Below are 14387 nucleotides of genomic sequence, written 5' to 3'. Positions count from 1 at the left end.
AAAATTTTTTTTAATAATTTACTTCATTTATGCATCCCCTTTGCATTCAGATTATAGTAGGAAAATTTAACAAAGAAGGAATTGTCAGGTGCTCCTTTAGGAGAATTTAAGTCCTACTTTGTATTGACTTATCCTGAGCTAACACATCATGTACGGATGAGTCAGTCAGATTTCCACCCATACGATGTCTTGACTGTAAAAATAAGTTAAAAATGAAAACCAAAAGTCTTACATACAATCAATTGCACTTTTATTCAGACAGTTTTAAAATGAACTGCATGTATTCATTAAGCCTTCTGTTTAAAGGCTATCCAAATAAAAATCAGTTTTAAAATAGATAACTATCTGGGTAAAAAAAAACTCCTCACAAATAACAAACCCTGCAGTATATCTTTGGAAGAAAGTGTCATAATGTATTTCAGAGCTGGAATAGTCATTTCTCCCTAAATATCTAAAAAAAAGTCCCTCTTAGGAAGTGGCACGCAGAACTTAAAGTCAATGATGTGTTACTCAGGTTTAGTGTGACCAGAATGGTACATAGCTGCTGTCTGCAGAGCTTTAATACAATAAAAATACTCATACTGAAGTGATCACATAGCAACCAGGTATTCTGGTTTCAAGTTATGGCAAACTTCATTATAACAAGCTGCATTCATAGCACAGATCTGGTAAGATTCAAAATATATCCTGGTTGGATAAAGTGCCTTTCATGAGCCAACAAATTATGCTTGGCAAAAATCAACAAATAACATTCTAGATAATATTGGCAAAATGTGTTACAATTCCAGAAATAACACAACAGTGGCAATGATACATATAGCCATAGCCCATGTTTTCAAAAACACCTATTAAGCTGCAGTGCATATGGAAGTTTGGGCTATATATGTATACATATATATACATATATATGTATGGGTTATTTATACTGACACTGTGCCTCCATAAATAGATTGTCTTATGGTAATGTCATTAAATTTATATAATATACTTCAGTATACTAACATTGCCTATCTACAAGTCAGTGATGTGGAAAAGCATGCACACAACTAAAAAACCCCCAACTTTAAATCATTAATAGTTCAATAAATTATTATTCTTTAAGTAAATATTTATCCCATCACATTGTCTCATTTTCTCTTAGACAAGTGCTGTAAAGAGAAATATTCTAAACACTACCTTTATGTTTATGAAACATATCATGATCAGTTGGGAGGCAACGTATTTCTTTTTCCTGCAAGCAGTGACCTCTAGAAACAGCCATACATACTTGTGTGCTTTTTTGGAATGATGATTTGCAGTTATCATGAAGACAAACACCTATTTTTATATTAATTTCATGTTTGGTGAATTATGCAAGACAAATAAGATACAAGATTACCTATGCAGTGAGAAGTCATGGTTTCTCCTTCTATCATCTCTAAGAAGGATAGCTCATATGGATTTTTAACAAGTTGGTTCTGTAACATAGCCTTTAAGAAGCTTACAAACCTTAGAGGCATGCCAGACTACTTTGAGAATTTGAACTTGAGAAAATGCTTGTTTTAGGAATATAAGCTAGGCACTATTAATATAAATCATCCTTTTATTTTGGTAATTATTACTAAGTCTTCCAAGAGGCACTTCTGTGGACAGAGCACTACCATGAAAAGATGCAAGAGTTTACATTTACGAATGCTGCTTTGCTATACTGTCATATTGGCAAAACAACTAAGATGAATAAAAGCAAAGTTCCACTGAAATGAAAACTTCCAGTCAATTCAAAGATAGATTTCTTTAAAGAACAACATGACTGCACAAGCAATTGGGAGACTAAGGCTCTTACTACATGAGATACTGTTGCAATTAACCCGTTTTTCTTGTATAAAAACATCTGCAACTACATGTGTCTATAATCTAAGGTTCTCAAGGCCTTTACAATTTAAGCTTCAAACATCTTAACAATAAATGGATATATTTATTCCAAATGGGAAAAGAGATGTAGGAATTGAATGACTGTTAGTGGCAGAGCCACAAGTCCATAATCCTACCCTCCCTTCTGCAACTATTTCAAGGACAACATTCCTTATATTTGTGCCATATTATGTAAACACCAGAAGTAGTACAAAATCCTTATTTGTAAAGGCTACTGTATAGTGAGGTGCACATCAGATGACACCACCTGGCCGTTAGAATCTACCACAGATTAAAAAAAATACTGCAGAGAGAGAACATTTCAAAATTACAAATTACCTTCCCACAAAAGTACTGGAAAATATCTTAAATTCAATCATTGATCAGCACCCTGATTTTTTATTAATTCTCAGACTTGTCAACAAATTTGTCTGAAACTCAAGGACTCAATTTTATCCTATTCAAATCAAGATGAACATGTCATTTAAGATGTATGTGGGAAAGAGAGACAAATCCATACTGCCAGTCTAAGCATCAAATTTCCACTCCAAAATAAGTAGTAATAATCCAAAGTAAGTAGTAATGAAAAACAGAAAAAAATCACCCTTATTAATAGGTAGTACAGACAATTGCATAGTAAAGGTTGTATATGTAACAACTAAGATATGCTCAAGTGATTAGTGTCTTTAAACCCAAGCAGTCTGACCTTTTAAGTGCATATTAGAAAATACATACATATATATAGAATATATAAATTATAAGTCAGTTCTCATATGATGCTGCCAAATCTATATTTGAGTCTTTATCCAAAACGTGACTTGCAGCCACATGTGTAACCATATTCTGATTTGTCTGGCTCTAAGTGCAGTTTGGTATTTTCACCATGTAACCTATAGCTAGGCTGAGACTTTAATGAAATATTTCATGGTTGCGCTTCCAGTACTTGTAGCATTTCTGATGTCCTGTTACCTATTTCTGCTCAAAGCAGTCTTGCATATCCTGGTAATTAAGACTTTTCCAATTAATCAGTGACATGTCATCTGTACTAGTGACTTATTGATAAGATCCTTGTTATTATACAAGTGGGAAATATTAGGGCCTTGATTCTCATAGATCAAAGCATTAAAGCATTCATTTCTCTAGCTATTTGTAACCTCTCCGCCAGAGATTACTACCCCTCTAAGATGGACAACCCAGGCAAACAAATACCTGTATCTCACTCACTACAGTGCATAGTTCAGTGTATCAACTCAAACACATTCTCCAGCAGCTTAAACCTTTTCACCAGGCAGTAGACTAAATAATTGTTCACTGAAGGGTGTGACAGACAGCTGGGACATTAAGCACTGCATTTAGGTCCAGGAGTGGAGCTCTCTTAAAAATTTATGAAAAATGCTTTGATTTTAATTTACAAATTACTCTGATGCAGACCACAGCAAGAAATGTGCAACAGTACCCTACTAATGCTAAAACAGTGACCATTGCTTATGATCAGTCTCTGAAGTGCAAGAATGAAAAACCTTCATTAATGATGGTCATTCTTGGGACATCTAGCATGGCAACTTATACCTATCTAATCCTGGCATCTCTTTTAGTGGAAAGGTTATCCCTTAGAAAAGCCTACGGGCTTTGAAATAGCTGAGCATTCTTTCCAAATATTTAAACAGTTCAAATGTTTGCTGCATTCCCTTCAAAAGTTTAAAAAAAAAAAAAAGAAAAGAAAAAAGATCACCTTAAGAGCATTGAAACCCTAAGCGATGTAGCTTCCAGGAGCATTTAACTACAACAGAGTCTATGCACAGCATTAGCAGCGTAGGTAAATGGTACATTTCTGAATTCTTCTGTTGTTTGAAATAAATACATCCATTAAAGAACAAGGTAGAGGCAGATTAATGAAATAAAAGGTCCCTGCAGGAGTTGTACATCTTTAGGGATTAAATTCCTTAGTCTATTGTAACTAATCCCCTTTTTAAGTGAATGGGACCAGCAGAAGAAACACAGTTGGTATACTTGTTTGGTGAACACTTGCAAAGATGAACGTTGGCATTACTGATGGATCAAAGAATAATAAAAGTATCAATGAAATCTAATCAAAGCAATTTTCTCAGTTAGCCCTTTACTAAAGAATCAAAATACCAATGTTAAAACTTGCAGAGAATAGTACCTAAAACATTGATGGGATACCCTTATTCCATCTAAGACATAAGAAAGCAAAATATCTTAAAAAAAAAAAAAAAAGAGAGAGAGAGAGAGAGAGAGAGAGAGAAAGTTCCAGAACTGATATATTTGGTGAATAAAAAACAGGAATAAAGGAAAAAGTGGAGAGGAACTGAAAAGATGATGGGCTCCTATTTTCAAGGCTGTCAAAGAAAGCCCTGGAGTTTGCACCCATGTAGAATGTGAAGTGTAAGAAACAAACCTAACAGACCTTTTAGCCAAACCCACTATGAAATACATTTGAATTTTAAAAGTTAAAACATATTGAAATATTATTCATCGTATCATGCAAACATCTAAAATGCAAAATTTGGCTCGGCAAGTTGGACAAGGCACTTGGCTTGACAGCCAGGTTTCTGGGTGTTGCTGATCCTGCCGGCTGGCAAACCATTTGCCCATGCAGGTGAGGCACCACATAGGACGACAGTAGCATTGCTGGCATTCTCCTTCATTTGGCTCTTGGCAGTTCTTGATGAGCTTGATATTTGCGTTAGTCTGCATGCACCCTATGCACGGCTCCAGTTCCTAAAGGAGGAGAAAAATGTCAAAACTATGAACTGCACAGAATGGCTTCTTTTACTGCTTTTCAAAGGCTCTTAGAAAATTATCTCCACATGAGCACAGCAGGAACCCGAGTTGGGCAGAGCCTCCAACTGCCCCACCAGAAGATATCAAATGCTTCCAATTTCCAGAGCTGTGTTTTATAGGAACACTAACAAATGAGAACAAAGTAACTCTTTAAACAGAGAACATTCATAACTGCTGCATGAGACAGATCAAACAAATGACTGAAAGCAAATTTTCCGTATCTCTCTGGAGGGCTCCATCTGTTTCCAGAACACAGCAGCCAGGATAAGCTAAGCAAGCAGCCATCTTTACCATTCACACACGCTCTTTTTCACAAAACATACAATATACAGTAAGGAAAATAAACAAAGTAAACAGTTCTTACTGCTTGTTACAGCAAGTTTTCTTCCTATCTTCCTTCTGTGTAAATAAGAGACATAACAGGGAAAATCTGGGCTCTACTGATATCAATGGGTGCTTGTCTTCAAAGACCAGAAATTTATGTAATTTTCTTGGAAATTATTGAAATAACTGATATTTCCACACAATTAATTATATCACATGAACTTGCAGTTGCATATAGAGAAATCATTTTGCTAATTAATGAATAGTAATTCACATTTCCTATGAGTCGTCCAGCCAAAGCTCTCCAGAAACTTTGTACAAAGTTCAAGACACAGCATACTGAACAGGCAAGGAGACCTGAAAGCTCTGAGAAAGGAACCTAACAATATCTATTTTTATACTTATAAAATGGAGGTGCTCATACATCATTTACCTTGTAAAGGTGTTTTAGGGGCATAAATGAAAAAATACTGAGGTGCTTACAATAAAACTATCCTCATAGCAACTGCACAGCTACGTAAAGCGATACTGTTGATTTAAGAGAGCACCAAGGTCACAGAAAGTAGCTCTTCTCTGTGGTCTGTAGGTCCCATCTCCACACTGTCTCTTTGTCAGCTCAAGTGTCTGTTCAGCCAGTGGTCAGCTTCATTGTGGAAGGGATCCAGATGAAAACTAGCCTTCTTTCTTTGCCTCTTTTCACTTGAATCATTCCCCCCAATCAGATTCACTGCAGATAAACTCCTCTCAACACGGGGAAGAGGAGAATGCAGGAAGCAGGACTGCTTCTTTCAGAAGCTGTCTCAGCTTCTAGCTTGTGAAAATAGAGGCCTGTCTTAGGTTTTAGGCAGGAAAAACTCCAGTACTGAAAGGTTAACTAACTTTTTAAGTTTACTCATGGAGCTTCAGAATAGGGGAAGATCCCACGTTGTATTTTTAATCTCCACATCATAGTTTTGCTATTTTTCACTCGGCATCAATCCAAAACTCAGTACTAAGTTTATACTTAAATGTGTCACAAATTAAAAGCCTTTGCAAGAACACAGCTCTCTCAGATAGTATCTCTTTTCACTACTTATTGGTGCTGCAGTCAGGATGCACAACCATGCTATGAACAAACATATCTGATCCAGACATATTTTAGCTAGTTCATGTAACCATATAGTGAAGACCCCATATAAGCTGCATGAGACTGCTTGCGATATGAAGTACTCACTCCATCAGCTGGAACATCTGCAACAACCTCCCTGCAAGGTCACCAGAGCTAGTTCAATATATTGAACAGTGCTCTAGTCACGCTCCTGACTGCAGCACAAATATTATAATGACCAGGTCTCTGTGAATATTACTGAAGGAAGTATTCCATGTCCTTATTTAGAATTAAAGCAAGCCTCAATTAAGAATCATTAATCTATCACAGGAAAAGATCCAGCAAAACCTGGCTTTCTAGAAAAGCAAGCTGTAATGGAGCAAACTGCCTAAAGCATAGTAACAACAACTGTGACTCTAGCTCCCCCTAAAATTTCTGGAAATGTAACTTTATCATTTCCTTTATCATTTCTAAATGTCGCAGGTAAAAGGTTTATAGAAATTATTATAGGAACTTTTTCCATGATGGTATTTCTCATTTCTCAAATATTTAATGCTCACAACATAGTTAGTTTCCTAGTAGAAGGAACAGAAAAAGCAGCCAGATTTACATTTATTACATGTTTATGAAATGGAAGGTGAGCTATAAGCAAATACAGTTACCAGACACAGTAATCACAGGCTCACCTATACTGAAAAGCAGAATTATTACAGTCCTGCATGGAAAGAAAGTATCACCTGATTGCTTGGAAGGGAGTACGCCTGGTTAATTTCCACCAGAGATGTAAAAGTTTCTAGAAATAAATCACTGAGGCTTTGATGGATCACAACATTAGCTGCATTGCTGATAGGAGCACGGAGCTTTTCACGGAGCTCCCCATACTCCGTGGAGTTCAACCTGAAGAAGAGATGGAACAAAAGGTTACCTTGGTTATCCATTCAAATACCTTGTTCAGGATATTGCAGAGGTTAACCTCAGAAAAATGAATCTCTAGAAAAGCTGTTGAGGTTGGTGCATATTGGTCAGAATAAATGCACAACATTTTGTTTTCTTTTGCCTTTTGGGGTGTTTTTTGGTTAAGCAATAAAAAAAAAATACATTTTATTATATTTTCTCACAGGTGAACAAACCCACAAAATCCCACATTTATTCTAATTTTAATTCTTCTGACAGGCACATATGGAGACAGATGTTTAAAACTGTCTTCCATTTTAGCATGCTCAACTTAAAACACTTCTCATCCATTTCCTTCCCACTCTGGAACTGAGCACCAGGGTCCCACTAATTCAAATAAAGTCACATACACATATTTCTGAAAAATCACAGCCACAGTGTCTCACGTGAGACTTCCAGACACTGACATCTCAAAACCATGAGCTCTTTTTCAAAGTACAGTCCTTTAACACTTATGAAAGGGGACAAACAGAGCTTTTATAGTGGCATTCAGGGATAGGACAGATGTAACTTGGACAAAAGAACATGCTGTCCTCCTGCCTCAACCCCAACCTGCAGATAGAAATATATAAGTTCAGGCTTTACGTCCAGCCCGTCCTTCATAGCTGTATCAAATTGCCAACAGGACATACCAGGGATTATTTTGATATAATGTTTTAAGTAAAGTTAGGCTTTTAAAGTAATTAGTTTAAACAAATAAATACAGGTACGTAAAATATGTAGAAACTGTAAAATACTGCATATTTTCTGTATATCTTGTTTATGCCTATTTATTTATAATGTCTAAATTCTAGTTTATAAACTCCTGAGGACAGAGACTAGTTATTACATCATATGTGGCATACATCATGTATGTAGAAAGTAAATATAAATATCAGAAGAATGTCAATCAGTATCAAGTTTCTGTACTTTTATGATACACTTATACATAAAAAATGAAATTTTACAAAGGCTACAAACAGCTCCTGGATGGGACCTACAATTTGATTTGAGGCAGTTTTCATACTATGTTGCTTCTGCTACAGTAAATGTCTCTTAAGTGAGGCCCACAGACTACCTGCAGCACATGAGGCCTCATAACGGGCCCTGCAATGACACATTTCTGTTGTTACTGAACATTTTTTTTTAAAAACAAAACAGTTCTGAATTGCAGATTCAGGACTCCCCAGCTCGATGTTTCCACTTATTAAACAGCTTTCATGAAGGAGCCCTGGGAACGCTGCCCTCAAGTTCCTCATTCTTTCTACCACCAACTCAGTTCCTTGAGGAACAAATACAGTACAAGGCAATGCTGGCTTAGCTTCAGCTCCAGGTGCTCTCCACTGTTTTAAGCCTACAGGATAATACTGTTTGCTAATAGATACCATCTCTGCAAATAACAAAGCCCTTTGTATCCAGAGGAAGAACTCACACTTGAATGCAGAGAGGAATGTGGCCTGTCTCCACAAAGGCATTTTTCTTTTATAAAGATTCCACCATATCTAATTCTGATTCTGGAAATACACAAGATCCTATACCCTTAGAAAGGGAATTTTGTCCTACTGCACTTTTTAAAAATCCTGTATCACTGCATTCTAGTACAGATTTGCTATTTCTGACAAGTCTTATTACAAGAACTCTTAAACACTCTTCTTGGTGCTGTTTTGTTTAATCACAAAAGGAAAATTCTGGTTTGGAGATTTTTTTTCCCCCTAAAAGGAATTGCTAAGGAAGTCCTGATTTTCTCAGCTGAGGATGCAGTTTTATCACTCTGGCACTGAAGCACTCGCAGAAGAAAATCATTAGTTACTTAATAGTTATTTGGTCACCACTTTCACAATTCTATATAAATCTCCTATTACTCTGTCATGCTTACCTTAACTCTCATTCGGAGCTCTGTTCACCTGGATTTAACACAATCATCTCAACAGCTTCCTCATGCTTGCCAGCACCCCTCTGTTCACCTAAAAGTCTAGTAATCTGCTTACTTTTAACTACCACTAAATACATGCTGCTGTCATCTGTTAAGAAAAGTTAATTCTTACATGAGCTGTTGCTTTTCCCTCAAACCCTGTAAAACTCCATAGGACTGATCTCCTTCAAATTGTGACCATTCTAAGTGCAGAAAAAGCTGAGCAGATACTACTGTTGGTATAGAAAAACTCAAATTGTTATGAATTATTAGCTTAAAGTAGACCTGACTGTATTTACTATTCTGTGTCAAATTTTGTCTATTATTTAAAACTTAATATCTTAGTAATACCAACAGCCTACTGCATGACATACAACTTTAGAGCAAACATGCTCAAATACCTTTTCAAATTTATAGTTTCTGGAGCATGAGCATGGCTTTGTGTACTCCTTTGAATGACACAACGACATGAAGACATTAGCATCATTCTAACCAAGAGTGTTTGTTGCAAGTTTCTGCAGAAATTGTATTCTTGACAAGCTACATAGACTGCTAAAACAAACAACAAACAGCATGGGCCCTTGGAAAACACACAGTAACAAGTCACAGCACATTTTCCATCATTTACAGCTACTAGGATACACAAATCCAAAATGAACCTAAATTACTTCCTTGCTTCACTTTAAGTGTAATTGGTTTGCAGTAAGTCAGTGAGAACTCTTTCAAGCAGAGACTAAAATATGAGTCTTAAGCAGGAGGAGGGAAAAAGAAGTCATGGATGAGAAATGGCCAGTTTTACACAAATCATTATTTCACAAATCATTATTTCTTTTCCCCCAAAATTTGGAAGACCAAAGATTTTCCATTTTTTTTCCTGTTCTCCATCTTTCACCCAAGTTTTTCCAGTTACTTCCTCCTACCTCTACCATAATCCCTAGGAACCCTAGAAGTCCTCAGATCTGCCAAGAAGCACTCCATTAACATCATTAAATAGCATACATATAACATAACTGTGTAGCACATTTTGTTTTACCGAATATCAAATGCCTTCACATAGGGATTAATACTGGCAACACGGATGGTGAGGAACTGCACAGGCATATTTGAGTCTGGTGAGAGTTCATGCTGTCTGGAGTCCGTAACCGTTAAATGAATATCCTGCTGCTGGGCAACATGTAAACAGTAGGTGGTCACTTTAATCACCCATGTGTCTGTAACAATCACCCGTGCTCCTGGGGCTCCAGTAGCAAATTTGTCGATTCTCCTGAATTCCATATTGATGGAAGAAGCTACTGCCCTCCAACCTGACTGCGGGAGAGCATGAACAGCAAGCGTCCGAGCTAACGGATGATTATTCCAACCTTTCCGTGACCAGTAATATGCCAGGGCACTGGTGACTGCTGGGAGGAGAACGGCGAAAAAGAAGAAAGTTTTCCATCCTTCTGAAGCCAGGTAAAAAAAACAAAGATGTTTTTCCGGTGCAGCAAAGCACATACCAAGGTAATATCCTGCAAGGAAAAAGATTTACTTTCAGAAAACAAGCACACACATAAATGCATATCCCTCAGTTGTGTAGTTAATCTCACCGGTGAGCACACCTCCAAATCCGTTTTATTTCTGGGCGGTAACTCAAATTCCAAGCCTCTTGGCCTAAGCAATCTGATGCAAGTCCCAACCTGTGGGATGCCACTTATTTTTACCAGAATTATATCGCTGAAGGGAGCTGATTTGAACTTGCTGGTTAAATAAAATATTATGGCTTTGCGAGTACGTGCACTCCAGTGCAGCCAAATAGTTTCAAAGCTTAAAAAGGGTGCGTATCACAAAGAAGCTGCGGCGCTCCCGCACTGAAACACCGCAACCCCAGGAGTTATAACGCGACACACAGCGCCCGCAGCCCCACCCGCCCGGGGGAGAGGGGGACCCCGCGCCGCAGCCTCCCCGCCGGGCCTCACCGAGGGGCAGCAGGGAGTGCGCCAGCAGCGTGCCGGTGCTGCGCCGCAGGTGGTACTGCACGAAGGCCGCGTCCTCGCTGCCCAGCCAGCCGGCCAGCAGGCTCTGCACCGTCAGCCCCGCCGAGCGGACCTCGTCGGGCGGGAAGACGAAGCAGACGGCGAACACCACGTAGGCCAGCGTGAAGGTCACGGCCGGGCTCTCCATGCTGCGCCGCCGGGCCCGGCCCGCCGCCGCCGCCGCCGCCGCTGCCGCCCGGCCCGCCGCCGCCGCCGCGCGGCCCCCTGGGAGCGGTAGTTCCCGCTCGGTCGGGGGAGCCCGCCCCGGCCCGCCAACGGCCGTTACGGGCTGCGCTGCGCATGCGCCTCCGCCGCGCGGCTCCCTGGGAGCGGTAGTTCCCGCTGGGTGAGGGGGAGCCCACCCAGCTCCAGCCCGCCAACGGCCGTTACGGCCCGCGCTGCGCATGCGCCGCCGCCGCCGCGCAGCGGCCTCCCCTCAGAGGGGGCCTCCCCTCAGGGCGCAGCTCGCCGGCCTGCCAAAAACAGCCAGTTCCGGTTCCAAGCTTAAAAAAAGCTCTGTGGTGTTGAGTCTGAAGTAAGCGAGTGGCTGTTGGGTCCCCTAAGGCCCTGAAAAACCTTCTGTTTGGGTTTCCTGGTGTATTTTATGTAATATTTTCCTTACTAAAGAAATACAAGTAATAACTACAAGCATCAGTGTTTCTCTTAGAAGACAACCCCCCCCACACACACACACCCGCTCGCACTCTGTAATAAATAACCATGAACTGTAACATTTTCGTATTCTAGAAACAGGAGGAAATTGCATAATTGCAGAAGGGTGGCAGAGAAAACATCTTGCAATGTTATAATCTACTACTCGTAGTGTTATAGGTAAACGCGACAAATTGACAACCACTCGGGCCGGGTTGCATAAATTCCAATTTAATAGAGTAATTGAGCAAGTCACAAGTAAGCAAAACAGCGCTGGGCGGCCGGGGAGTCTCCTGCTCCACCAACGGCGCGCGCGATCCCCCGCTCACAGTCCCCTTATATGCCTGTAACTTCTGTGGTTGTGCCGGCTGTTGCTGGGGGGGTCGGGATGAAAGCTGGCGTCTTCCTCTGCGTTGTACGTGGTGCCCTTCAGGTCGCGCGCATACATTTCACAATACAATATCGCTCTGCTGGCTCAGTACAATCATTGTGGTGATAGCCGGTACTTAGCGCCTAGTTTCATGGTAAAATCACTTCGCGAGTTGATGTAACAAATTATCACCTATCACAATCCCCCCTTTTTGTTTTGGTCCTTTTTAATTTGTTCATCAAATCGAACAACAGCCTCCTGTGCCAGGGGGAGCATCTTTCTTTATGAAAATTAATCCACCTCTATTGGTCCCGGACTCCCAGTAACGGACTCCCCAGGTCTTTCCCAAAAACCATCCCGGATCCTCCGGATGGGTGATATTTATCACTAAATGTTTACAAGTTCCCGGGGGGGTATAGTGGGGATTTCCCCGATACCCCAGCTGGAGATCCTCTTTAGGGAGGGGTACACCCAGAAGGTCCCCATTTTACTGATAAAAACTTATCTAACCCTGCTTCTGGAGTCCAATCAGAGGCTATAGTTTCACATCCCCAATAAGCACAATAATAAGAGTTTACAGTATCCTTGCCCAGGATTAGAACTAGGACAAAAGTAAAACCCCATATGATCTAGACATGGTTCAATAGGCACCAACTCACATAAAGTAGCTGTGAATGTAGGACTCCCGGGTACACTTCGTACTTGGATCACTGTTTGATCCTCCCACCTTATTAATGACCACTTAAGGGGTTGGTGTATATTATGTTCCCCCTTTGATTCGTCTTCCTAATAAGCCTAGCACAATCATCTTCCAGAGGAGTAGTGGACCCATGGCTGGGCTAACGGATATTTTACGAACCCTTAATGCCTTGGAGGGGCGATCCGTGATGCCAAGTGTCTCTGGGACTTTAAAGAGTCTGGGCCTTACAATTTTGGGTATCCCAGCTTAGGAAGTGGCTTATCGGCCTCAATCCCCACAGTTTCCATACGTCTCTGTCTCCTCTGCCTACTCTTTTGCTCAGAGCAGCAGGGTGTACCGTCTTCTCGACAGCAGCCGTATTCTTCAGGGGAACCTCCTGTATAAGCTTTTTGGATTTTTAAAGGCTTCCCAGTTCTCCAGAGTGACACTCAACATACGGCACGGTCCACCTACAATTGGTGTTTTCAATTTTGGCCTTATGTGATCGGGGTGGTTGGCGTAGGTACAACCTTTCTCTGGTTGTACCCCTTTAGCAAAAGCTTCCCACCATTCCACCGATCTTTTCTTGAGATCCCTTTTTAATGTCAAATAGGTCAATTTGCCATAACAAAGGCGACAACTGCCGCTAGGGAGGTACCCGTGCTACCAATGAGTCCACTACTTCTCCTTACAAATCCTACATTCATAACACACAAAGGGATAACAAATACAATGTGAGGTTTTACAAAATGTGGTCTTACTTATCGAGGTTTCTAGGTTTCTTCTTAAAGGTTACTTTTAAATTGTCCGGGTTTCCAAAGGCTTCCCAGGATGATTCTGAGATCGGCCCTTTAATTCTGCTGGCATGTGTCCATCCTCGCTCTGCGGTGCGAATAGCAGTGTCTGTGGTAAGCAAGACAAGGAAAGGTCCCTCCCAGTGGGGAGTCAAGGATGAGTCTTTCCAGGTTTTAATTAAAACCTTGTCTCCAGGGTTAACTCGGTGAATGGCTGCATCTAGTGGAGGTCTCTGTACTATTAGTCCTTTCTTTATCAATTCTTGTCTTCTCTTCATAAGCTCTGTAATATATTTCTGTAATAATCTCTCTTCTGCTTTAGGATGTTCTTTTGGTATTTCTAAATCATATGGCATCCCATATAACATTTCAAAAGGGGAGACTCCTGTGTCAGTTCTGGGCTGAGTTCGTATATTCAACAAGGCTAAGGGTAAACACTTGATCCAATTCATCTGGGTTTCCATCATTAGCTTCGTTAACTGTTTTTTTATTTCCCCATTCATCCTTTCTACCTTTCCCGAACTTTGAGGATGCCAAGGAGTGTGATGCTCCCACTTGATCCCTAAAGGATCTAATGTTTCTTTAATGACTTTGGATGTAAAATGTGGCCCCCTGTCTGAGTCTATGACCGATACATTCCCATACCGGGGTATGATGTTTTCTAGCAATATCTTGGCTACCGATTTCGCAGTAGCTCGGGCTACGGGAAAGGCTTCTATAAAGTAAGTTAAATGATCTACTATAACTAATAGGTATTTATACCTGCCCACTTTCGGGAGTTCTGTAAAGTCAACCTGTATTTTCTCAAATGGCCTCTTGGCTATTGACCGTCCCCCTGGGACTTTTTCTCTGAGGTGCTGCTTGTTAACCTTCTGACAGGTCAAACATTCTCCCACTAGTCTTTTTGCTATGTCATATATTGCACATATA

At 40.3% G+C, this 14387-nt stretch overlaps 1 protein-coding gene across 1 annotated transcript; it reads right to left on the bottom strand.

Annotated features, from left to right (window-relative positions):
- Positions 1-233: 233 nt before the first annotated feature.
- On the bottom strand, positions 234-11147 carry TMEM129 (transmembrane protein 129, E3 ubiquitin ligase). The gene is made up of 4 exons (XM_013959918.2): positions 10907-11147; positions 9985-10459; positions 6844-7003; positions 234-4632 (listed from the first exon to the last, which is right to left on the bottom strand). The coding sequence occupies exons 1-4, from the start codon at positions 11109-11111 to the stop codon at positions 4384-4386; spliced, it is 1089 nt and encodes a 362-aa protein (XP_013815372.2). The 5' UTR covers positions 11112-11147; the 3' UTR covers positions 234-4383.
- Between the last annotated feature and the right edge of the window lie 3240 nt (positions 11148-14387).

Source organism: Apteryx mantelli, chromosome 5 (genome assembly GCF_036417845.1).
Source record: "Apteryx mantelli isolate bAptMan1 chromosome 5, bAptMan1.hap1, whole genome shotgun sequence".
In the NCBI taxonomy this organism is placed as follows: domain Eukaryota; kingdom Metazoa; phylum Chordata; class Aves; order Apterygiformes; family Apterygidae; genus Apteryx; species Apteryx mantelli.
This window is presented reverse-complemented; position numbering and strand designations above follow the sequence as displayed.